This window comes from Lepisosteus oculatus, chromosome 3 (genome assembly GCF_040954835.1).
Source record: "Lepisosteus oculatus isolate fLepOcu1 chromosome 3, fLepOcu1.hap2, whole genome shotgun sequence".
Classification (NCBI taxonomy): Eukaryota; Metazoa; Chordata; class Actinopteri; order Semionotiformes; family Lepisosteidae; genus Lepisosteus; species Lepisosteus oculatus.
The window spans coordinates 35,247,924-35,275,079 of record NC_090698.1 but is presented as its reverse complement, the minus strand read 5'-3'; the positions used below and the strand labels follow the sequence as shown (position 1 = coordinate 35,275,079).

General features: G+C 36.5%; 1 protein-coding gene across 4 annotated transcripts in view; it reads left to right on the top strand.

Moving 5' to 3' along the window:
- The first annotated feature begins 3,420 nt into the window (after positions 1-3,420).
- cnot6l (CCR4-NOT transcription complex, subunit 6-like) overlaps positions 3,421-27,156 on the top strand; it is an 89,283-nt gene continuing 65,547 nt past the window's right edge. Inside the window, exons 1-2 of one of the 4 annotated variants that reach the window (XM_015364684.2) lie at positions 3,421-3,703; positions 10,724-10,836. In XM_015364684.2, coding sequence (XP_015220170.1) covers positions 3,570-3,703; positions 10,724-10,836 — 247 coding nt within the window. In that variant the 5' untranslated portion in view covers positions 3,421-3,569. Of the gene's footprint in view, positions 3,704-10,723; positions 10,837-14,266; positions 14,338-27,156 lie in introns of those variants that run through there. The other 3 variants (XM_006626753.3, XM_015364692.2, XM_015364700.2) reach the window with 3 other exon arrangements.

Below are 27,156 nucleotides of genomic sequence, written 5' to 3'. Positions count from 1 at the left end.
TTCACTCTTAGTGGTGGTGATCTCAAAACAGCTTTTTATGTATTTTTTAATAAACAATTGATACAAATATACTGTTGACACAAATTTTATCACCCCTACTGTAAGCATCCTTTCAGTATGTTTCAAATCAATGGGAATTACATCAGGAACATTTTCCTTGGGTAACACAGCAGATGCAATAATAAATTCTACTTCAGTATTACTGCATGAGAACATCCCCACACCAGGAAACATTTCAAGACTATTTGACTGTCCATCACTGTACAGTCCCATTCTGGAAACAGGAAGTGGACTATAAACATTGGGAACAACTGACAAAACCATGATTATATACAGTACTAATAGGCTTGAGTCTGTAGAAAAGATCTGAGCTACTTTTGGAGAGGCACACATTTTTGTTTGTCGGGAGTGAGACCATTCTTTGTACAGCACTGCATAGTTCCAGCCTTGGAATAGGATGTGGTCTATAAACCCCAGCAACATTGGTAAAGACACTTATCTGACAAAACCATGGTGATTTCCTATTAGCTGTGGATCTATAGAATGGGATACTTTTGGAGAGGCACAAATTTTGGTTTAGTCAGGAATGAGACTTTTCCCTGTGTAGCAGTTCACAGGACTGTGTCAATTTGCAAAGAGGAAGTGATATAAAAACACCAAAAAGATTACAAGAACGCAAAAGTGAATGAAGAACTGCAATTTCCAAATAGCTGTGGGTCTCTTTATCAAATTCCACACAGTTTTGAGGATGTACAAATTGATGTTGTGCTATAAATGTGACGTTACCGACTTTACCCTAGGAAGGTGGTGATGGGTGACAAATCCTAAGGACCTGATTGAAGAGTGAGCACCTTATAGACCTTTTGCATTCCTGCCCCATTAGGCAATTACCTCGCTGGCTTTCTGACATTTGAAGACAGGCAAGTGCTGGGATCTAATGGAGATGAGAAAGCCATCAGCTAGCCCCTGGCAGTTACTCATTGTGATGATTCACAGTGAGGATGGCACACGGCCTTTTTGCATTGACTACCAAAGTGAATGTTGTTATTTTTGTTGTTAGGACACCTACCCCTACCATAAGTTGATGAGCGGTCGGCCCACTGAATCATGAAGGTATTGTGGTATCCTTGTGGTATCCTTGCGGTTGTGTGGAGATAAGAGCTATGCACATTGAGAGTACAAAGAGCAAGTGTTGGGGTCCTGTCCCCCACCATCCATAATCTGCCAAACCCTGCTATCTGAATCCTTTTGGGAAGACAGTCAGGAGATCAATCTGGAACTCAAGCTGGTCCATTATTAGGTGATGGTGGAACATACCAATCAAGGGACACCCTCTTTCCATGAAAGTACACTGGGCAGACTAGCCAGATCTGTAAATTGTCAGCATGGATTTTGAGCAGCCTAGGATGCATCTTGCCTCCTGTGGAGTGCTGTGTAATCTTCTGCACTGTGGCCTGAGGTGTTACAAACCCACCATGGACCATGGGATTGTCTACTTCAACATGACTAAGACCTGCGGAGTCTATGGGCCTCAATGGAAGATGCTATCTAAGACTCAGCACCTGATTGGTGGGACTGTGCACTATTGTCGAGCAGGTGAGTGAAACCAGCTACAGAATGTGTCTGACCTTGAGGGACCCGTGATGTCTACTGATGAAAGTGAGGCTTCCCTCTGTAGCGGTGAGGCTTAATAATAATGCAGAATTAAGTGTTTCTGAGCTTTCCCAAATTAGGCCTCATTTCTCTGTTCATCTCTGTGGTGCAGCCACAGAGAAACCATTCATGCAAGGTGATTTAAGGTCCAAGGACAGCTCCCAAAGGGGGATGCACTTAGCTAAGCCTGGCTATCATGATCAATGGTCACCCATTGGCGCCTATCTGTCTAGGGAGTGCGAGTTGGACATCTGGACTGCATTACTAAGTGTCAGGACTAAGTGACTCATATCTCACCTTGATCAACCAATCAGGGACTGGTAGGGCCGAGTAACCCACGTGGGACTCTGATGCCCATGGAACTTTCAGCCAATCAATGAGCTGAAGTTCCTCCAGGTAAAAACAGGCAACACAGAGAGCCTGGGAGATTCAGATTCAGATTCAGATTCAACAGAATTCAAAGGAGAATTCCAGGGCAGGACGGCCCAGGAGCAGAAGGCTCCCAAGGGCAGGACATTCTCGCAGCGCGCCTCCTGACCATCCTGAGACTCAGCCCGGACAACCACGGAACGGCCAGTGTGTCCGAGTGCCAGAACTTTCCTTTGTTCTAAGAGTCTAAAGTGGAGGTTGCCAGAGAGTAACCAGCAGCAGGCCTTGTGAACAGGTCGGAACTGTGGACAGCTGAATCACTATTCAGAACTAGCTCTTCATCAGGAACGAACCAGTCCTCTTCCTGACTTGCTGGGACCCACAGTCATCTTTTCTCCTGTGCACAAACTTTGCTAGTTAATGCCAACAGTGAGCATCAGCAGCGCACCGTCGCAAGCCGCACAGCACAGCCTGGCACGGAGCCAGAGAGCGCGGATTGGACAGCAACAGCCTGCAACTGTTCCTTTGTGCCCGCAGGAGATCTGAATCCCCAGAGATTGGATGAGTATTCAACTTCAATGCATTACAGCTCGAGAATTCAATTGTTATCCAAACCAGTTGATATCAATTTAATTCCTAAGAGTTATGTACTTGTTTGAGTATCTAATGTAGAAGTTGTAACCAAGTTCACTTTACGAAACGGTCTTAATGAATGATATACTGAACGTATTTCCTCTTGATGTGTAACTCTTTGTAACTGATTGAATATATATCTTTTGTATTCTGATAACCCTCTCGATAAGATCTGTTAGGTTTATATGCATATTCTATGTATTAATAAATGTATCCTCGTGTATTAGTACCTGTGTGTGTGCGTTGTTTGAGTTATGTCGCATGGTTGGACTCTAAAGCCATCAAAAGAATCAACTTTGTGATTTACTGCTACAATTAAAAATTGTCTCAGTAAATGCCCAAACCCTACAGAACTGGTGCCTTCAGAGAGCCACTATGATTACATATTTGGCGTCCCTGAACCGGTTTTCTCTACACCTCTTTACTGTATACCGCGTTGCCTACCAACTATCCAGGTGCTTCTCAAGACCTCAGTTCTCACTCTAGATTGTGTAGCGTTCTGCCCCTTGATCTTCACTCTGTCACCTTTAGCCGGGCTTACTTTAACCTCTTCCCCACCTTAATAAGGAAGGGAGTTATGTCTTTTCCTCTTGGTCCTTGTGTTTCATTAAGCATATGTATCTCTCTCTTTATCTAAACACTTTACACCTTTCCTTGCATAGCATATCCACCCGTGCTCTTGAGGGACAAAGAGTTTGAGCCAGCCTGAAGCTGCTTCTCCCTGTCATTCTGCAAAACTTCTCCTGATAAAAAGGAGCATCGAGACAATATGCTTTTGTATCAGAATTTTTAGATGGCTGAAGATGACAGGTCACATGCAAGTTGCACATTACAAAGTCCAAATATTTATTGCTTCACTAAGTAACAAAAATGTTAAGGTACGTTTGACGTGCACATGAACCGTTTACAAAGAAATGAAACTGCATTTCTCACAGGAACTTGCAAAAGGGGGAGGGGTAGCCAGGAACGGGCAGCAGCAGGACTTTAGAAAAATCCGTCTGTATGCCTGTAAATTCAACGCTAAATCATCTCTATTCACCGAATGCAGGTAGGGAGACAACTTTTAGATTATTATTAATATAACCATAGTTGTAGTTTTGAATCCATGATATTGTAGCGAATTCGGGTTTTCTGGCTTGTGCATTGACTTACTTGTTATTTTCTCCCTTCCCTTCGACTCGATGGAAGGATCTATTTTGCTGGGGTCATTTAGTGCTCAAGGCCCAGGTTTTAACTTGAAGATGGGAATTCTTGGAAAGTAAAACAGTAGTTATGATTTAACTTAGGTTAAGAAATGATTTTATTCTTATGTCAAAGACTGCGTGATACTTTTACTTTAGAGTAAGTACAATCAAGAGTCATTTTAATTGGCTCGAATAAACAGGCCCGATGTGTACTCCGTATTTTAGGAACTAGGTGAAACGAATTGTGTTTTTCTAGGTATTTGCTGTCGAACCTCTTATATGAGGGAAGCAAATTGTATATTTTTTAAAACTTTTTAATAAATGCAATTTATCTTTTAGTCTATTTACTTTATATTTTGGGACATTATTACATAACTGAATTTAACGAAAGAAAATATTGATTCCATGTTTTGTTATCTTTGCAAATCTATTTCTCTTTGAAAATGTCAAATTCAAATTCAATGTTAATCGAGAAGACAAAGTTACAAAATAAAAAGGTCTGTACCATTTAATATTTTTAAATAAAAATTATTAATAATAATTAATAAAATACCGTTTCTTTTCCACCACCTCGTACTGTGAAAGGACACAAGACACACAAGGCTTTTTGACAGAATGCCAACGTCTTTTGCCGTTTTTCATAAAGCATCACAATACACATACCGCAATAGAACTTTCAGAACTTAAGAAGGAAGTGCTTAGTCAAACGTTTTTGATGATACGCTTCTAATGAGTACGTCATGCGTTCAAACCCTCGGATATCTTGTTAGTTTTTTTAAATGTCTAATTTCTAATGTTTCTTCAAACATCTTTGTATTTTATGTGTAAAATACATATTATTCGGTGTATTTTGAACTGAAATTAACGTTAACCTTTATAATAATGTAACTACTTTTGATATACTTATTCACAGTTTAATTTTTAAAGATATAGTAATATATTTCTGTCTTTATGATCAATTTAAAATGGAGTTTACGAGAGGTCTTAATACAATGGGATGCATTCTTTAGAGGAGTTTTTTATTTCTGAACTTTCTCACTTAAAATGCAGTATTCTGGTTATGGAAATATACTTCGATAAGAAAATAAACGCTCCTCTTAAACAACGTGTTCTAAAATGTACTTTAAATATGGTAACAGCATTTTAGAACATAAGCATTTTGAAGCTTAGTTTCAAAGGGAAAAAAGGCCTATGGCTTTAGAAAGGTCTGTGGCTTCATTGCATGGGTTTGTGTTAAAGGTTGCCGACAACTGCTTTGACAAGCAGATAGCTCAAAGAGAAATGTAACACACTACAGGACAATTTACTTCGTTTGTGGTGCTTTCTGAGAGTGAAATGTAGAGTACTAGATATCTTTTTTACAGATTGTCTCCAGGCACAAGTCAAATTATTTGTATGTAAAATATAGTTTAAATGAAATAAAACAATTTCTGTGATTTTGTTGACTGTTTCACTCTTTCAATACAGTTAAATTCTCAGCTATACATCAACTTGTTTAACATTGATGTTTTTACTCTGCCTATATCCTTCTGAAGATGTTACTACAAAAAAATTATAATTATGCTCCTCTTTCTTTTTAATGGTGTTTTAAGGCATACTTGAAAATGTAATCTATGTTACATCTAATGCTTTTGAACCCAGACTATGTTGGCTATGTTAGTAACTGAATGGTGATCAAGAGTTCCAAGTGTTTGATTGGTCTTCCTTCATCGCCTCATGCAACACCATTTGGGCATATGACCCCAAACGCATTTCTTACAAGTCTGTATTGATTGATGTCAACAGACTTCAGTCTTTAAGTGTCTGTCAGGGGTAGGTTACTATACTCGATACTAGACATCAGCGACCCGTGCATATTTTCATGACAAGTAACATCACAGACAATCTGTCTCGGTGTGGATTGTGGTAGTTTCCTCTTTTTAAACTGGACGAAGTAGCGAATATGCCTTCAGGCAATTGTTACATGTGGTACGTAATTTGGAGTAAATTATAATATGGCTTAATAGGGCTGTTTAAAGAAACTGTTATTGAACTTAGTTCTAATTGGTTATTGATTGGTTATTTTTAATTGGTTGTGAACAGTGTATTGAAAGTATCCTTTAAAAATATGTTTAAAGGGTTTATTTTTTATGTAAGCGTTGTTGTAAATGTTGGCCCCAATATATATAGAAATTCTGGAATACCAAGGCTGAGAGAATGTCTAAAAGAGAAAGAAAAGTGATATAGAAAAGGAAGATGATGGAGAGGGCCTTGTTTGTCTTAAAGTCTGGACCTTGCATTTATGATATTTTTGGTTTAAGACAGTGCAAAAGACATTTTAATTGCTGTGGTGATGCTTTAATTAGAGTTTGATATGATAGTTATGAAGTTATGATATGATATTTTTGATATGTTCGGTTTTTGTTTTGGTTGTCTTTAATTCAGTTTAAATTTTCAAAAGTCACAGGATGAATGGACAATGCTACAGATGCAGCCATTCAAAATGCACGGGCGATACCGCATTATTTTGCGGTGCACTTTACGCAGTCTACCGCGAGTTACCGGTAAATACCGCGAGTTACCGTAAATTCTTCTATAATAGCGCAAGCAAAATAATAATATCCGGAATTTCCTAAAGGTGGAGCTAATAAAGCTCAACCTCTCATGTTTGAGCTGTCGCCATCAAAGTCTTTAATGAAGATATTACTAATAGTAATAGTATTAATAATGAATGACCTTGGACAAGCTGTAAACTCAAAGTATTGCCCTGGTTCACATTCTTTTTTTCATTGACCGTCTTTGTAAAAGTAACACCACGGCATTTCGCAATCATGCATTTGTTTCCAATCATGCAGTAATTTTTGAGAATCGATTCACCATGCCTTTCACATGCTCATAAAAGAGATTGATTTAGGAACATAAACATATTACCGTATGCAAATTGTACTGTATACAGTATGTATATGTATATTTAATGTCTTAACTGTGCCCATTTAAGTGTTGAATATTTATATGGAATTTTACCACTGAAGGGAAATCTTAGAACCTGAGCATAAAAAGAATAGGAGCATACTGTAACGCGTGTGAAGGCCATAAACGATATTAATTTTGGAACTTAAACATACAGTATATGGCTGATCTCGGTACTTTAAAGAAAACATACACACCAGTATTCCATTTCTCCCTAAACATTTTAAGCATCGAAGTCTTTAACTAACGTGATACCGGAGTCAACAAGCATAATTTTAGAATTTGATTAAAAGGGAATATAATATGGAATCACGTATCTAAAGAAATTAATAATGATATAATTATATTCATGTACCACAACACAAGAATAGTACACGCTGTACATTGTCTGTTGATAATGTTTCTGTAGTGCTTTTTTAGCACCCTGCATGTGACCTTGCCGGTGGCGCAGTGGGTTAGGTCCCTGACTCCCACGTCACATGGTCTGTGATCGAATCCCACCGGAGCCATGAATTTCCTTTAACAAACATTTATTTGAAAAAATGATTAAATAAAACCTCACTCGCACCAAACAAATTTATATTTCTAAATATCACAACATGATCGAATTTAAGTCATTTTAATAACAATGAATAGTCACCTAGGCATTACAATATAAACATTTATATTGATTTAAATTGCGCTTTGATTTAAATCGCAAATGCGGGTTTAAATATGTGTTTTTTGATTCACAATCAGACAAATGCAGCGTAAATTGATACTGTATCTTTGTCTTCTAAGTATCTTAATAAACTTTCAGCATAACTTTCTCCCCGTTTAGATTTATTTTTCTTGGGATCTTGGGATCAAACGTGGAAAGATTAGATTGTAATCGTTTTTATTTTTTAAATACATTTTAGAAAAGTGTAATCTATAATAAAAAGCTGTACACCACCTGCTATAAAGATACATATTGTGATACTTTCGAGTTCGGATAGGACAGACACGAGAACTCAGACTCGTGTCTGAGTTGCTGAGTTAAAGCAAGTTAAAGCCTTGATTTTATGTCACCTTTAAAAGTGGCATCTCAAAGCAAACTAAATACCCAACACTGATTTTACCCATCTGTCATGCTAATAAAGCACCTTGAGTTGAATTGAATTGAGGGAGAGAGGGGGGGAGGGTGAGCGAGAGAGCCAGGACAGACAGGCAAATAAGATACACTCCACAGACATTCACAACAGCGACATATCATAAAACATTTGCACATATAGTTAAGTGATTACTTGGTTTTCAAAGTGCAATGAAATACAATATTGTTGTTGTTGCCGTTATTGCTGTTTTTATCCTGTAAGGTGTTTTGAGAAGCCACCTTTAAAGGCGATATATAAAAGCGCTGATTCTTATGGAATGTGTTCCGCCGGGGATTCAAAAAAACTGCAACGGACATAAAAACTCCCTTGCTTTTAACAGAGCGTTTCATAATTTCCAACTACGAAATTTATTTAAACTGTGACACTTATCATTCAACCAGAGCTCGAAATATCACAAGGATCCTCTAGAGCACAGCAAAGACTCTATTAAAAGTATACTAGTGACAAACTAGTATACTTTAGATCTTTTTTTCTGAACCAGGGAAAATCTGATCATGTTTCTCTATAACAATAATAAAAAATAATTATTTTACATATCACCTTTATGTGATATCACCTTAAGGACAGAACATACAAGGGTTAATTGCACAATGGATCGCGCAAAGAAATTTAAAATAGCCTTCTTTAGGTGTGAGGGCAGGAGTGGATCGCAGAAGGCATAATCAGCAAATTAGGAAAACAAAGAACAGGACAGGTGAGACGTTTATCCAGAGAGCGAGTGATCAGAAAAGGAACAGCTGTTACGCCCAGCTTTTACACTCTCTCTCTGCTGAATGAATAAAAGCATTTTATTAAAAACGCGTTTGCGTTTGTCTGGGTATTTACTTTGTAATCTGTGGTTAACATCTACTGTATTGCTTTGAGATACCACTTTTAAAGGTGATATGTAAAATAAAGTTTTTTATTATTGTTATAGAGAAATATCAGATTTTCCCTGGTTCAGAAGAAAGACGATTAAAATCTGTAATCTTTCCACTTGTATGTTATCGGAAAGTACAAGAAGTTTCTGCTTTGTGTAAGGATGGTATCAAAAAGTAATCTAAGTGGTGAGAAAGCTGTGCTCCTCAAAGTGCTTTACAGGATAAAAACAATAACAGCAATAGTGTTAAGCTGGGCAAACGATTATTTTAGAAAAATACAAAATGAGATATAATGATGTGTTCGGGTAAGACATTAACGAGTACAATCCCCCTCTCTGTGGGAGTGCTGGCTGTGACGAATTAAACCGGTTTCACAGGTATTTTCAAAGTAGAAGGGGGCGAGATTTCCAGCGAAAGACACCTCCCCCTCCAAAACCAAGGAAGTACAGTACTTACTAGTTAAGAAAGCTAGGCTCCTCAATGAAATCGCTTTAACATGCTAACGCGTTGGTGTAACAGTCCTAGCGTGGCAAGCTTCTAATGTCAGCTCGACTTGATTGGAAGACAATGAACATATTCTAGCCCTTAATGAATTAATAGCAAACATGGTTTACATAAAATACATTTTTCCAAGAAAGTTTATAATAATACGATCTATAGTTGAAATCTGAGCCTAAATAAAAAGAAAAAGCATTTTCAGAGAGCAATTACCCTGTGTTTATTTAGAAAAAGTGATTAGGTTTCTGAGCAATCTAATTACTTATTTGTTTAAAACACGATATAAAAAAAGGTTTATTATTAATTTGCTGGACAGAGCGGTGAACATTATTATGGATAAGACAAAGATAACGATCCTGATCAGTTTAGAAATCTGTGTACGCTGTAAGGTTTTTACTTCTTAAACTTTTAATATACACGTTTCGAATAGAAAGAAATCATCTTCCTGGTACAGTATGTATAGCAAACCAGTCTTTTTTCTCCAATCAGAGGGGTTAGACGCTCGGTTAAAAGCAAAGGAGATTGTCTGTTATAGTGGACATAAGAACAAGAGTTCACTGGCATTATATCCTAGAAGTCACAGACTGGCGCCAGACCGGGAGAATGCCCGCAGCGTAAAAGAAAATGCCCGATGAACTAGGGATTGGACAGTTTCCAAGTGCTTGTACAATCGATGGAAATGTTCAAATAAATGTGCAAAAGAAATAAACAAAATAATCATTTAATTCTTTATCATATTGGCTAGCTAATGTCCTCTCTTTGCTAGTTAGTGGCTGTGTTTCTGCGTTGGGTAGCAACGGGTGACTGTTCTCAGGCAGAAGATATAAACAGCTTAATTTTTGTGTTAAATAATTTTTTTTAATTAAAATTCATTCTATACAGCAATCGCATATTTGGGTACCGTTTCATAAAACTTTCATGCTTAAAATGTTTAGGGAGAAATGGAAGACTGGTGTGTATTTTTTCTTTAAACTACCAAGACCAGCCATACACAGTACAGTTTACGTACATACAGTAATGTTTATGTTCCTAAATTAATATCGTTTATGACCTTCAGATGCGTTATGCTCCACTTCTTTTTATGCTCAGCTACTAAAATTTCCCTTTAGTGGTAAAATTCCATATAAATATTCAATACCAAGCGGATTAAAATGTGCACAGTAAAGATATTAAATGATTAAATCTTTTCACTACGAACCAATGCACCACGAGTGCCCCTGTCGGTCATTTTGGCCAGCCAATCACTTACCGCGGTGCCCTCCGGTGCCCCACGGTGGCTTGTGGGTAGGTTACTGTACCGCGGGTTTGTACCGTGCATTTTGAATGGCTGCGTCTGTATATTCTTTTGTATGTCTTATTTAGCATCACCATCTTAAGTATGAGTTTTAAAATCTTTTAAATAAGTTTTTTATGTAACATGCTGCCATATGTTTTCTTTTTCCAGACTAATAGGTATGCCAAAGGAAAAATATGAACCCCCGAAATTATATACCATCATGTCAGCCGAGGAGGTAGCCAATGGAAAGAAGTCACACTGGGCTGAATTAAAAATTTCTGGTTGGTCATTTTTTACCTTTTACCTTCAACTGCATCAGTGTTTTGCTGTACATGTATACTTTAATTATAACCTTTTGTGTATTATTTTGTGTTGTATAATGAGCATCAAAATAAGCTGATCACTTTTGCTTGTATATTTTAGAAAAATAAATGGATTTTGACTAAAATTTAATTAATGTCTGACCCTGATACATTCAAGTGATTTTGTCTGTTGCAGAAGAGAGATTTATAAATGTATAAGAATATTTGAACTGTTAAATGCCAATTAAAAAACATGTATAACATTTAAAAAAAAATATTTGCTTCACTTAAGAGAACAACTCCTTTATGCCGTCTGCATGTTGTAGCAAAACCTTAGGTAGACTTGTCTGCAGTGGAGCTGCCATTAACTTTACTTGTAATGGATGGCACTGCTTTGATCAAGTATCATGGCCTTACTGGAACGTGTTCCAGTGTGTTAATCCAGACATGTTATTCCAATAAGAGCATGTCTTTATGCTACTTATATAACAGTGGTTTTCTTGTGAGATAAGAATATAACAACTATATTTATATATAATAATATAACAATATAACAGTGCCCTTATTCTCTGCACTCAAGCTCGCGTAAACATTTGTGGGTATACAATGTGTAGCATGAAGTGCTCAGAGACCAGTTAACAAGTACATGCTGCCCCTGCAAAGGCTGCCCCTGCAAACTGGTTCAGAGGATGCATCACAGATGGACAACCTGTTTTGCATCTATTGGTGGTAAAAGTTACAGTTATGTAATTATAAGTGATTGGCTAATTTTGATGTTTAAAATATTTTTTTTGAAAAAAGTTACGTATCCTAATTTCTTTCCTTCTTACCCAAGTACCTTTGTTAATTAACTGTCAAGAGTCATGTTTCATTTCAAAGTAGAACTCTAGAAATGTGTGTGTATATATATATAAATATTCAAAAAAATTATATATATATTTGTTATTTATATCCAGGTTGAGTCATCTATAAATAATCGCTTATTTCAAACTAACAAATAAATGCCTCACAGAGAAGATAAAGCGATAGACCTAGGACTGTCTACAGAACATTTCTTCCGTTGGTAACGAGTACAAGCTACAAATATTATTGTACATCCTTAAAAGGAAATTAAATTGAAATTCAACAGCAGAGTTATACCAAACAGATATAAAACTGGGGTGAGATCCAGGCCAACTGAGATGGATCATAAAAAAAAGTTTGTTCAGTCAAGTGGATTAGGATCATACTCAAATAGATATTAAGCATATTAATATTAATGAATATTAAGCACAGCATGTGGTAATTAAGGAGAGAGTTTTGTGTTGGGTGCTATAGTAAAATGTCTCAAAAGTTCAAGAGTGATGTTAACTGTAGCTAACAAATACAAAATGTAGGATGTTGACAATGCCAAAGTAAGAATATTAGTTAATACAGTAAGGAAAATGTAACCCTCTCTTAAGGGGAGCTGTGTTTTAGAACTGGCTTTAGTTGCTCACGTGCGCACGGACATAGCGTTAGCTTATGAACTACAAATCCTAAACGCACTGCCCGAGTTTCTGACAATATCTTTATCACAGTCCCTATTCTGCCTGGCTGTTGTGACGGCTGTGGGTCCTTCCCAGTGCTGGCAGCTTTACCATTGAGCGTGGTTAGTCACTGGCAAGCGCATGAATACCTTGCACAGGACACCCCTTTTTAAAGTTAATTTTCTAAAAAATTAGAAAAAAACATGGTTTCCAGAGATATGTACAGATCCAGCCATTCAGAATGCGCAGAGTACGCTGCACTAAAACGCGATAGGCGTGGTGCATCACAACCCATCATAACGCATTATACCGCAGTTATGATAACGTCTCATGTACAGCATTTGAGCTTTTGCCAGAAAATTTCCGGTTTCGAATCCTGGTCACTGCTGAGTGACAATCTTTTTCCAGTTAAGAATTTAAGTTGTATACTCTTTAGACTTTTAATAATTTTAAACTGTGTACAGTATGTTAATCATTAAACATTTAAAAGTCTGTATATTTTATAAAAGCAAGATTGCTCAGTTGGACAAAAGTACACAACCTTCCTCCTTCATCATAAATATTTTAATTATGAATAAATGTATTATACATCAAAGTCTTTACGGAAGATATAATTGATAGTATTAATAATGAATGACCTTGGACAGGCTGTAAGCTCAAAGTATTACCCTGGTCCAATTTCTTTGTAACCGTCTTTGTGAATGAAAAGACTTTTTTCATTGACAAAAAGTAACACCACAGCATTTCGTTGATCCGATCATGTGTGTTTCCAATTATACAAAGCAAGTTTTGTGAATCTCCGATTCACCATCCCTATAATGGGTTCTCTGAGATTTCTCATAAACGATATTAATTTAGGAACATAAACATATTATGTAAACTGTATATGGCTGGTATTGGTAGTTAAAAAAAAACACACACCACTATTCCACTTCCTAAACATTTTAAGCATCAGGGTCTTTCATTCAGTTACATACTGTTTTTTTTTTAATAGTTTTTACGTGCTTCTTCTGACTTTATTAAGTTTACTTCATAAAAACGTATACCTTTTAGAACTTGATTAATAGGGCATATAATATGGAATCGTGTCTCTAAAGAAATTGATAAGGATATAATTATATTCATATACTGTAGTTCAACTTATCACAGTAGTACACTTTCTTTGGAAATGTCTGCATCAGTTTAACTTATTCCTACATGTGTAGCATAATGGCTTAGGCATGTGCCTTACATGCCTGAGGTCGGGGGTTCGAACCCAGCTGTCGCCATGAGTTTTCTTTTAACTAGTAGAAAAAGAAATGTTTATTTAAAATAGTAAATATTGATACTATATTGAATTTGTTGGCATTTCTAAATATCCCAAAATGTTCAAAATTAAGTGAGTTAAGTGATTAACCTTTCCATGACTACTTGCGCTTGTTATTGCAGTAAAAGAAACTTATTCTTTTTAGAATTTAATTATTAGGGAATATAATATGGAATCACGTATCTAAAGAAATTGATGATGATATTAATTTAAGGATCTAAATATATGTATTTATATAGCTAGTAGTATTACTGTAATCCACTTTCTTTGTAAAAACATTTTGTATTTTAATTTGACTCAATCACGCATATTGAATTGTGAGAGTGATAGATGGAGGTTTCTTGTCAAAATTACATTCCCCAGAATGCAGTGGGATAGACAAAAAGCAGAGCAATGACTTTCTCTGCAAGCTAGTCGAAGAAGTAAGTAGGCGACTCAAAGCTCGAAGCCCAGCAACAACAGTAATTAATAGTGTGTATTCTCCTGTCACAGTATGAACAACAACAATGCATACATAAAATGGTTATGTATCGGGAATGTTTGCAAAAAGCTGAAGAAGGCTTCACAGACTAAACATTGTTTTCTCTCTTTTCAGTATGGAATAAACCTATTACTTGTTCCTTAACAATGACAGCATTGCATGCTATTGGAAATTACTTAAGAGCTGTAAGTTCTTTTTACTTCTTAATTAAACATTTGAAACACTTTAATTTTGTAAATGCAGCATGCATTCCATACAGAAATAAGATCATGCTTTCTACAGGTGTTAAACAGATTAGCAGGTTGCTGACAAAATAGCACACCATTCACTTCTGCCCAGTATAACTTTAAACGAACAGGAAAAAGAGCATTTTCAGAGAGCAATTACGTTGTGTTTATGTAGAATAAGTGATTAGGTTCATGAGCAGTCTAATTACTTATTCGTTTAAACAGTGACATTTCAGCTGCAAAGGATCGCACCTGAGACAGCACTATCTCTCCTTGTCATAGATGTTCAGGAAAGGGTGAATGAAAGTCAGGTCAAGTGCAATAATTCAGTGATCAATAATAACATTTGTAGGACAAGAAACAAAAGATAGAGAAAACTTAAGCTTCTTAAGGCTAAAACTAAAATTCAGTCTACAAATTAAAATTAAAAAGTAAATGTGAAAATTTACTATGTTAAAGTGCTAGAGGTGTAAATGTAAAAATACAAAAATACACATGAGCAAAAAGTTTTAGAAATGGAGCAGGTGTTACTTTGAAATAAGCATACAGAAAAAAGTTATGATTAGACATGGTGCAGAAGAGAGATGCCAGAACACTTTCAAAAGCTTAGACGTACAAAAAAAAATCACAGAAAGGTGTGTGTTAAAAAAGAACATGCAAACATTAAATAGATTTGGCAGAGTGGGGGGCTTGAATAATCAGGTGAATTTCTGGCTGCGCAGTCGTCAAAAAAACACATAAAAAATAGCAATTCTGTGAATTATATGAATTGATAGCAAACAGGGTTTCATGGAGGGCTTCTCAGATAGTTGGGCATTCAGGTAGATTGCCAGGCAAAAGGATTTGTAAATATGTTTTGTAAAAGCAAGTCAGTTTTTTTGCAACACATAAAATACATTTTTCCAAGAAAGTTTAGCCTTTGTCACTAATGAAACCACTAAATAAAGACATGAATATAGAAATCTAAAGATTTTTTTATTCAATGTTGGTAGCGGAATGAACTGTCAGGTTGAGCTAAGTGTATATTTGACGCAGAGTTGCTGCAAGATGACTCATTTCAAGAATATTTTAAGAATAATTATAAATCTAGCAGGATAGGGAAAGTACAGAAAATAGGTAGTTAGATTGATCAGATTAGAATACAAAGCCATTTAGCAAAGAGGGTGTGAGAAGACAAACTAGTATACTTTAGATTTTTTTCTGAACCAGGAAAATCTGATCATGTTTCTCTATAACAAAAATAAGAAACTTTATTTTACGTAGCACCTTTAAAAGTAGCATCTCAAAGCAAAACAGTAGGTGTAAAAACAGTTATAAGGACCACAGATTACAAAGTAAATACATATAAGAAAAAGAAGCAGTTAGAAGTGCTACGGAAGTTAGAAAAAGCAGAGATGGACACTAAATAAGTCAGTAGTCTGCTCTATAACTCTTCAGTTTACAGAGAAATTCTACCAGAGCCTCACAACATTGTCCAATAATACTCTTCTTGTGTTTAATTTTTAGTTTAGCAGGATTTGCGCTATAGGTACATTGTTTAATGGGGATGACATTACCCTAGTCTGTATCACTGTACAACACTTGTTTGAGTAGGGAATGCCATACCGTCTCTATTGCTTTTATGTCTGGGGATTCAGCTGGAGTTTTCACCCAGTTTTCACAAGCTGTCTCTTTTCAGCTTCCCGTTACTTTTCCTCTTCATTATTTGGTGTGAGAGAGTGTTCTTGATTTTGGCCATAGTTTTTCTCCGTACCAAAGCTGTAGTGCAGTAAATTGTCTGTCCCGACAAATGGTACAGATAAACGTGTACTATACTGACGAGCTAATATCTAGGAAATGTTTATTTACTGGAATTGAACAGAATATAAAATACTGAAAATTAACACAATACGCCAGGAAATGTGATAGATGCATTAGCAAATTAATGCAAATGTACAAATGTACAAATAATCTAAGCAGATTGTTTAGCTGATCTGTGTGTTGTTATTGAAAAGCCAGGTGATTTTTTAGCACCAAAGAAAGTGAACTACTGTGTCACAGTCTCCTTCTTGCAGAGTTTAGAGACGTAGATAGAAAGGGTGTTTGTTAGCTTTGTGCTGAATATAGTTCTTGTAAGCAATTCCTGCTTAGTTGTTTTGCTGAGTTCCAGTAGTTTGGCTTTTCAGTAGTTTCTGCACTAAAGTTCTGACTTTAGTTAGGGCTGGGCAAAATTCGCTAACGATAATTATCGGGATATAATTTTCCTCGATATAATTTTAACAAAAGTTCAATAAATGTTCAATATATGTTTATGCTTTGCTCATGATATGCGTGTGCGTGTTGCAGACTGGGCAGCTAACGTGGTGGTGTTTACCCACACCGTGGTGGCTGACAGGATTGTAGTTAGAGTGGAGAAATGAGCGACACTGAAGCAAATGTAGTGCTGCCGACGACCAGCTCGAAGGACGATGACATCGTCGACAGAAAAGGTCATTCAACTTAGGTAATTTGGAGATATTTTGGCTTTTTACGATCAGACATAAAACAGAGCGGTGTGCACTGCAAACTGTGCCGTAGATCCGTGCCAGCAAAGATAGGCAACACCACGAACCTATTTCACTATTTTAAACAACATCACCCGTTAGAACACGCAGAAAGTAAAAAATTATAGTCACAAACTAGTGTTGTTAGTGTAAGGGGACCATCTATAAGCACCAGGCCAGTATTCAGTGCGACTACACAGCAGCAAACCATAGTAGCATCACTTTCGAGCACCGTGCCTTACGACAAAAAAACGAAAAGACATGAAGACATCACAAATGCAGTTGCATATTGCATTGCAAAAGACATGCTTCCCATTAGCACTGTCGAAAATGAGGGATTCAAGAAGCTTATCAGAGTCCTTGACCCCAGATACGAGCTACCTGGTCGGAAACATTTTGCACTGACTGCACTTCCCTGGCTGTATGCAGAGTGTAGGGAGATGGTAGAGCGGCAGTTGCAAAAGGTGCCACTCTTTGCCACTACTTCTGATATGATCCTTTAAAGCACTTTAAACTTTGCAGTCTATCTGAGCCATCTTCTATTTGTGTTTTATCACAGTGCAGTATTTATTTTTTCTATTAAGATATTTATTTTGTAAATTTTACTCATGCATATTTTGACATAAAAGGACTTGAATGCTCTCTACCTCAGATTTGTTTAATGTTTCTGCTGTTTGGCAAGTGTTTGTTGTGTTCTTAGAATAAAGAGTTGTTTAATTGACCAATTAACTGTCTGGTTTCTTCAACTTTCACTCGGGAGAAAAAATCTGCCTTTAAACTTGAAAGAAATAATGATTTGACTTTTATCGTGATAATTATCGATATCGACTGATATGAACATTTTTATCGTGATAATGTTTTTGGCCATATCACCCAGCCCTAACTTTAGTCCAACCAAATCAGATAGGTGGAGAGAAATAGCTGTTACTTCAGATCATGGACATATTAATGTGAATATTAGGGTGTGTCATCAAAAATTTATCCATATTGAATGCAGTGATAAAGCAAAATCACAGTCAAATAGCTAGTTTAAAATATTCCTTGTGTAGTGAGAATTTGGAGAAAGATTCTACTTTTGTATGGTCTCACTTTCAGCCTGGCATCTTGGAGAAAAGTCCTGAGACTTGGATAGCAATGGTTGAGGTTTTGTGTTTGATTATGTTGTCAGATTGCCGGGGTTTGATTATGAGTGCAGAACTGAGAAGTGAAAATGAACAGAATTTATAGCTTCAGGCATAAATTGACATTACCTATGGCTTCAGGTAATGTCATCAGGCAGTGTTCTTCTCCACCCTGAATTTTCCTTGCTGGTTGGTCTTTTGAACCAGGGTCTCAGTCCAGATGTCTCTTGGTGTGTTCCAGACTAAGAGGAGTTGAGGGTCAAGTTGTGTATTTATTTAGGGGAAGTGTTAAAATGGACTGAATTTACAGTGTTCTGTGTTAGAGAACATCCTGTTTCTCATAGATATCACTTTCTGCTGCATTTCTAATGCTTTACACAGAGTTTTTGTCTGGTCTACTGAAAGATTAGAAATCTTTAATAACAGTGTTGTAATGTCTTGCCTCTACAATTTCATAAATCAAATACTGCAGTTAAGTAACCTCTGTGAGACCATACTGGGTGTGTGGTAATGGGAGTTTAAAAAATGCAGGCCTAAAACAGACACACAAGGTACAAACCAAGTGCAGTTTATTTACAGATGCAGCCATTCAAAATGGGTGAGGTATTTCGCGGCATACCCCGGTGGGCGTGTCGTGGTGTCACGCGGTATCACGTGGTGTCACGTATCATTTGACGCTCTGCTGGAAACTATCCGGCGTCGCCTTGTAAAACCGCCAGGGGGAGCTTAACCTCTCATTTACAGCATTTGAGCCTTTAATTTTGAACTGTGTATTACAGCATGTTAATCATCAGTCATTAAAATGTTGGTATATTTTATGAAAGCAAGATTGCTCAGTTGGACAAAAGTACACAACCTACCTTTATCAGAAATATTTATGCATCAAAGCCTTTACTGAAGATATTACTAATAGTATTAATAATGGATGACTTTGGACAAGCTGTATACTCAAAGTATAATTTCTTTAGCACATTTGTACAAGCACTTGGAATCTGTCCAAGCCATACTTTGTCAGGCATTTTGTTTTACTTCAACGGGCATAAAAACTTCCTTGCTTTTAACAGGGCGTTTCATAATTTCTAGCTACGAAAATGATTTAAAATGCGACACCTATCATTCAACTAGAGCTTAAAATATCACAAGGATCCTCAAGAGCACAGCAAAGAGTGTATTAAAAGACACTTGTATTTATCAACGCTTTCTTTTCCGTATACCAGATTTTATGGAACCACTTCAGAGGGGTGTCAGCCAGTCAGATTCCAGGAATCGGCACTTTAAAGGAAAAATACACACCGGTATTCCATTTCTCCCTTCGAAGCTTCGAAGTCTTTAACTAACGTGATACCGGAGTCAACAAGCATACTTTTAGAATTTGATTAAAAGGGAATATAATATAGAATCGCGTATCTCAAGAATTTAATAACGGTATGATTATATCCGTGTACTGCGACAGGGCTGTGTAGGGCTGTTTCGCCTGCCTGTTCATGCGAGCTGTCTTGTAGCCTAGTGGTCTAGGTGCGTGACTACCAACTGGCAGATTGTGTGTTCGAATCCAGCTGGTGCTGGACTTTTCATTTTTATTTATTTATTTTTTAATCGCGTAACATAAACATATTACCGTATGCAAACTGTACTGTATACAGTATGTATATGTATATTTAATGTCTTAACTGTGCCCGTTTAAGTATTGAATATTCATATCTAATTTTACCACTGAAGGGAAATCTTAGTAGCTGAGCATAAAAAGAAGAGGAGCATACTGTAACGCGTGTGAAGGCCATAAACGATATTAATTTTGGAACATAAACATAGAGTATATGGCTGGTCTCGGTACTTTAAAGAAAAAAATACACACCAGTATTCCATTTCTCCCTAAACATTGTAAGCTTCGAAGTCTTTAACTAACGTGATACCGGAGTCAACAAGCATACTTTTAGAATTTGATTAAAAGGGAATATAATATGGAATCGCGTATCTCAAGAAATTAATAACGATATAATTATATTCATGTTGCAAAAGAACTGCAACGGACATAAAAACTCCCTTGCTTTTAACAGAGCGTTCCATAATTTCTAACTACGAAAATGCCAGGTGAAAGGATTTGTAAACATATTTTGTTAAAGCAAGTCAGTTTTTTCCGCAACACATAAAATACATTTTTCCAAGAAAGTTTAGCCTTTGTCACTAATGAAACCACTAAATAAAGACATAAATATAGAAATCTTAAGATTTGTTTTATTTAATGTTGGTAGCAGGATGAACTGTCAGAATGTATATTTTGTCGCAGAGTTGCTGCAAGATGTTAACAGTGAAAAAGGTATTTAGAAATGAGTTATTTCAAGATGAAAAAGAAAACATACACGAAACATGGTTTCATTACGACCAGAATCGGTCTTGAGATATTTTTAACTTGATTTACAGTATTTGAGAGGTATGTCTTAACACCGATACTACAGTGCTTAAGTACTGCTCACGTATATGTTTCCAGGTTTATATTATGCATTTCATACGGTCAAATTACTTTTGAGCAACTAATAAGAAGCGCGAAACGGTATGCGTTTTAGTTTCGTTTTGTGCTGGGACCCGTGGATTGATTAGAGATATCAAGTACATACAAGTCATTTTTCAAATGTTGTAGTTCGTCTTGAAAAAATGTTACAAGTACATCATCTATCAACAATTACACAGGTTCTGTTTCCATATTGCGGATTTTGGTTACGTAATATTATTTTCTAGATTTCACGTTGTGAATATATGATTTGGGCAAACAGAGCCGCAAAGAAGTACATTTTTTGCAGTTTTATCTAGAACAAGCGATGCTTAAACCTTTGTCTGATTCTTGTGAAACTACCCACACGACAGTTACAGTACCTAGGAGTTGACTTCAGTGATGTCACTGATGGGATGTTTCTAAAAATCCATCCTCTGCAAAATGTTTTCTCTAGTTGTCCTGCATATGTATTCGCTAATGAAGCTGTGTGTTCTGAGCCTTGATCTCTACATTTCTGTATGAACCAGCTTAGAGGGCTAAAGACAGCTTGTGTTTAAATTGAGTGTAAGGCAATTTATGCTTCTAAAGTCATGGTCAGCATTTATTTTTGTACTGTGCTGTAAACTTGTTCTGTGCCAAGTCACATTATTTTATAGCGTTATCAAATCCGGTGGCGCTGTGTGTTAGTTTCCTGACTCCCATGTCACATGGTCTGTGATTGAAACCTGTAAAACCGGTTTAATTCGTCACAGCCAGCACTCTTCAGGTGTGAGGGTCTTCTGCTCAGAATGAAACGCTAAAATGTTTGTGTATATTCTAATGGTAGTGGGGGCAGGGTGTGTGGGAACAGGTTTGGTTGAAATTGCATTGGAGATCTATGTTCTTCACACCTGAAACATTTTCTCTGAAAGCATTTTCTTTGCAGTTTAACCGATCTTGTTACAGCATGTTACAGTTTACTATTATTAACCATATTAATTTTAAGTGCTTAATGTAAAATCTTGTAAAAATATATTTTCATTTTTCAAATATACATTAAGTCTGACTATCATATAATAAGTTAAATACAAAACTAAAGAAAAAATAGGGTTAAATATAATTCAAAATATTTTGCTAACAATGTTAACTGTTTATGAATAATAAAATGTATTAACTAAGGAGTAGGATGGCACAGTTGTTAGTATGTTTTTTGTTTTGTTTCTTTTTCATAAATACAACAGTAGTACCTGATGTCTCAGTGGCTTTCAAAATTAAATTATGCATGCAAACCTGTGAACTAGAAAGATAACTAAGATATCCATCCATTTATAATGGTGGCAAAGTGGTTAGCATTGCTATCTTGCAGCACTGGGGTCCTAGGTTCAATTCCTGCCATCCTGTGTGTGTGGGGTTTACATGTTCTCTCTGGGTTACATGGTTTTTCTCCATATGTGTGATATGAGTCCCTCTCGCACTCCAAAACATACTGGTAAGTTAATTGGTTTATGGGAAAACTGGCCCTGGTGTGTGTGTGTTTGTGTCTGTCTGTCCTGTGATGGACTGGCGCTATGTCCGGGGTGTATTCTGCCTTGTGTCCGTTGCTTACTGGGATAGGCTCCAAATCCTCTGTACTGGATAAAGAGATTAGAAATGGAATTAAAAGGCACTGTGCGGATAGAACTATACACAGTGTTAGAAACCCACTATGAAATGGCAGCATCTCACTGAGAATAAAATATTTTATAGTGCTGGCTTAAGGAAACAGCCTTTCCACCTCTCTTGCAAATCAGTATCCATACCTAGTTATTTAAACAAATTGCCTCTAATTATAAACATCTTAATATGCTGGCTCTGTGGATCCGCATCAGCTATGTTTGCCCATTCCTTCAATTCATGTGCATCCAACACACAGTTCAACGCTAGCAACTACACAAAATCTAAAATATGAGCTCTACTTGCCACTTACAATACCAACAGTACCAGCTAACTTTAGTACTGACATTTTCATGGATCTTTTTAACAATAAAATTTACAACATCAGACTTCAGACACAATTAAACAGGCCTCAAAAAAGTCTGGTACAAACATTTTCAGCATAGAATAAACCGTTACTTTAATGGTATAAACCTTAAATGGATTCATATTCTCAATAAGATTTGGTGCTCAGTAACATGACTTAGAAAATGACAGAAGACATACGTATCATGCTTATTCTTCTATTTTTCATAATCGTAAACTCCTTAAGGCAGTTACATTTTCTCTGTTCTGACCTGGAGTTACAGAGAAATTTAAATTCTAATAAGAGATTTGTAATGAGGAAAGTCATACCAATCACTCATACAGTACCAGGATTTGCAATTACAATACAAATACTTTCTTTCTGTATGTGTTTATTTTGCAGTTTGAGTCTATGGCATTCCTTTGGGGGTCTATACTCCAAGGCATGACTTTTTTATGGGAACATGACATTTTTTTAAACATATATTTTTGTGGTAGGAGGGCGCAAAACATCAGTATTTACTGCTATTAATCACTGTTCGATTTATAGTTGAAATCTGAGCCTAGATATAAAGTTAGATATAAAGTTAAAATCTCGACAAAGCAATGTAGGAAATACAGAGAAAATAAGTCCTTTCTGACATCTAAAATCAGTTTCGATCAAGGTCTCTTAAAACGAACAAGAAAAAGAGGATTTTCGGAGGGCAATTACGCTGTGTTTATATAGAATAAGTGATTTATGAGCAATCTAATTTCTTGTTCGTTTAAAACAGTGAAATGTCAGCTGCAAAAGATCGCACCAGAAACAGCACTCTCTCTGCCTGTCATAGACGTTCAGGAAAGGCTGAATGAAGTCATGTCAAGTACAATAATTCGGTGATCAATAATAACAGTTGTATTATATCCATGGAAATATATTCATTATATGCCAGCGAACCTCACCGTGCCAGGCCACCACTGCGTCACAACACACAGCTGCCAGTGCACCTCTACATACACGACCACCACTGCATCACACAGCTGCCAGCGCACCTCACCGTGCCAGGCCACCACTGCGTCACATAGCTGCAAGCGCACCTCACCGTGCCAGGCCACCACTGCATTATACAGCTGCCAGGGCACCTCACCGTGTCAGGCCACCACTGCGTAACACCACATAGCTGCCAGCGCACCTCACCATGCCAGGCCATCACTGAGTCAGAGATTAAATAAAACCTCACTCGCACCAAACAAATTTGTATTTCTAAATATCACAACATGATCGAATTTAAGTCATTTTAATAACAATGAATAGTCACCTAGGCATTACAATATAAACATTTATATTGATTTAAATAATGTTTTGATTTAAATCGCAAATACGGGTTTAAATATATGTGTTTTTTGATTCACAATCAGACAAATGCAACATAAATTGATATCTTTGTCTTCTAAGTATCTTAATAAACTTTCAGCATAGCTTTCTCCCCGTTTAGATTTATTTTGGGATCAAACGTGGAAAGATTAGATTGTAATCGTTTTTATTTTTTAAATACATTTTAGAAAAGTGTAATCTATACTAAAAAGCTGTACACCACCTGCTATAAAGATAAATATTGTAATACTTTCGGGTTCGGATAGGACAGACACAAGAACTCAGATTTGCGGAGTTAAAGCAAGTTAAAGCCTTGATTTTATATATCACCTTTAAAAGTGGCATCTCAAAGCAAAGTAAATACCCAACACTGATTGTACCCATCTGTCATGCTAATAAAGCAGCTTGAATTGAATTGAGAGGTGGGGGGGGGTATATTTGCTTTGTGTATAAAGTACATTGTGAATGTTTTCACAGCCTTCACTTTGTCGTTTTTATGCCATTTTTTGACCACGCACTAATATTCCTATGTCCGTATCTTCGCAAGGGAATCAGTGCGAATTTTAATACTAATTAAATGACCGCAGGCACTTTCCACCCCCTCTACATTCTCAGAGTAGAACAGACTAACCTTCTAATGAAAGACGGTCCAACCCCCACGGACAGGAAAAGTGCCCACAGGCACTTTAACTTAATATGGTCAGTAACAGTAAACAGTAACATGGTCAGAAGGAGCACGTACAAACGTTTCTGAAATAACCACATGTAAGACTGATGCTTAAAATGTTTAGGGAGAAAGTGGAATACTGGTGTGTATTTTTTCTTTTAACTACCAATACCAGCCGTATACAGTCTGTAACGTAGGGATTTCTATATGTCTTTATTTAGTGGTTACATTAGTGACAAAGGCTAAACTTTTAGCTTCAGTAACGTGTACATATCTCCCCTTTTTATAAAACGACATGGTTGAAAACTGTTCCAGAGCCACTGTTGTTTCATCAGCTAAAAGTACATCATGAAATGCCTCTCCCTGTTCAATCCACTGGAAAAAAGAAAAGGAGCATAAAGCTTCTGATGGTCATAAACGATATTCATTTAGGAGCAGCATCAGAGGTATGTTTTTAACTGCATTGCATTGGAGAGAATACCATAGTGTGTTTTTTTTTTTTTTTACTCCCTGGCGGAAACTGGCTTCCAGACGAATCAGTATGGCTCAGAGATTAAATAAAACTTCACTCGCACCAAACAAATGTATATTTCTAAATATCACAACGTGATCGAATTTAAGTCATTTTAATAACAATGAATAGTCACCTATGCGTTACAATATAAACATTTATACTGATTTAAATCGCGTTTAAATCACCTTTATTTAAAACCCATAAATAAAGCTGATACTGTTTAGACTTTTAATTATTTAAAACTGTATTAAAGCAGCACGATACACAATGCAACGTAAATCGCTATCTTTGTCTTCTGTGTAATAATGTTCACCTCTCTGTCCAGCAAATTTACAATAGTGATAATAATGAACTTTATTGTATATGGCGCCTTTAAAGGTGGCTCCTCAAAGCGCTTTACAGGTTAAAAACAATACTGTTAGGCTGGGAAAATAGGAGGCGAGATTTCCAGCGAAAGACACCTTCCCCCCCAAAAAAAACCCAGTAAGTACAGTACTTACTAGTTAAAGGCTAGGCTCCTCAATGAAATCGCTTTAACATGCTAATGCGTTGGTGTAACAGTCCGGGCGTGGCAAGCTTCTAATTTCTACCCGACTAAGGCGAAAGGAACCCTTCTTTCATTAGAAGACAATGAACATATTTTAGCCCTGAATGAATTAATAGCAAACATGGTTTACATAAAAGACATTTTTCCAAGAAAGTTTAGCCTTTGTCACTAATGAAACCACTTAATAAAGACATAAATATAAAAGTCTTAAGATTTTTAAAAGACATGACTTTGCTAAAATTTATTTGAAAATAAAAACAATTACAACCGCCAGGGGAGAGAGAGATCAGGGGAGGGATGTTGGTTTTGCATAAGGGGCGGGGCTATGGAAATTAGGTCTATTTGGGAATGTGTAGTTACATGTTCTGGCTGTTTGTGAATTATCGTTGTTGAGTATGGAGTGTTGAGGTATTGATTTTGTGTAATGCTTTATGTTGAAAATTGAGGTGGATTTTGTTTATGATAAACAGGATAAACTGGGATGGGAGGAAGGTTTGGTTTTGCATAAGGGGCGGGATTATGATAATTGGAGGACTTTGCGAGAGTAAAATGGTTTGATTATTTGATTTTGTATTGTGGTTGTTATCTATGTTTTTGGTTGGTATTATGTTTATATGGTTGTTTTTGTTGGTTGGTTGTTATTATGGTTATCAATAATACGATCTATAGTTGAAATCTGAGCCTAAATAAAAAGAAAAAGCAAGTGATTAGGTTTATGAGCAATCTAATTACTTATTCGTTTAAAACGCTATATAAAATAAAGTTTATTATTAATTTGCTGGACAGAGCGGTGAACATTATTATGCATAAGACAAAGATAACTATCCTGATCAGTTTAGAAATCTGTGTACGCTGTAAGGTTTTTACTTCTTAAACTTTTAAAATACACGTTTTGAATAGAAAGAAATCCTCTTCCTGGTACAGTATGTATAGCAAACCAGCACGTCTTTTTTCTCCAATCAGAGGGGTGTCAGATGGTGTCAGCCAATCACCATTCTGAAGCCCTACCATAATCTCTGGTATGGGGAGACCCCAGAATTCTGTCCCATAGTTTAGACAGATGATAGATACTTTTATTGATCCCGTGGGGGAAATAAAGTAAATCATTTCATTTTAGGAAATTATTAAAACGCTCGGTTAAAAGAAAAGGAGGTTGTCTGTTATAGTGGACATAAAAACAAGAGTTCGCTGGCATTATATCCTGGAAGACAGATCGGCGCCAGACCGGTAAAATGCCTGATGAACTAGGGATTGGACAGTTTCCAATTGCTTGTACAATCGATGGAAATGTTCAAATAAATGTGCAAAAGAAATAAACAAAATAATCATTTATTTCTTTATCATATTGGGTAGCTAATGTCCTCTCTTTGCTAGTTAGTGGCTGTGTTTCTGCGTTGGGTAGCAACGGGTGACTGTTCTCAGGCGGAAGATGTAAACAGCTTAATGTTCGTGTTAAATAATTTTTTTAAATTAAAATTAATTCTATACAGCAATCGCATATTTGGGTACCATTTCATAAAACTTTCATGCTTAAAATGTTTAGGGAGAAATGGAAGACTGGTGTGTATTTTTTCTTTAAACTAC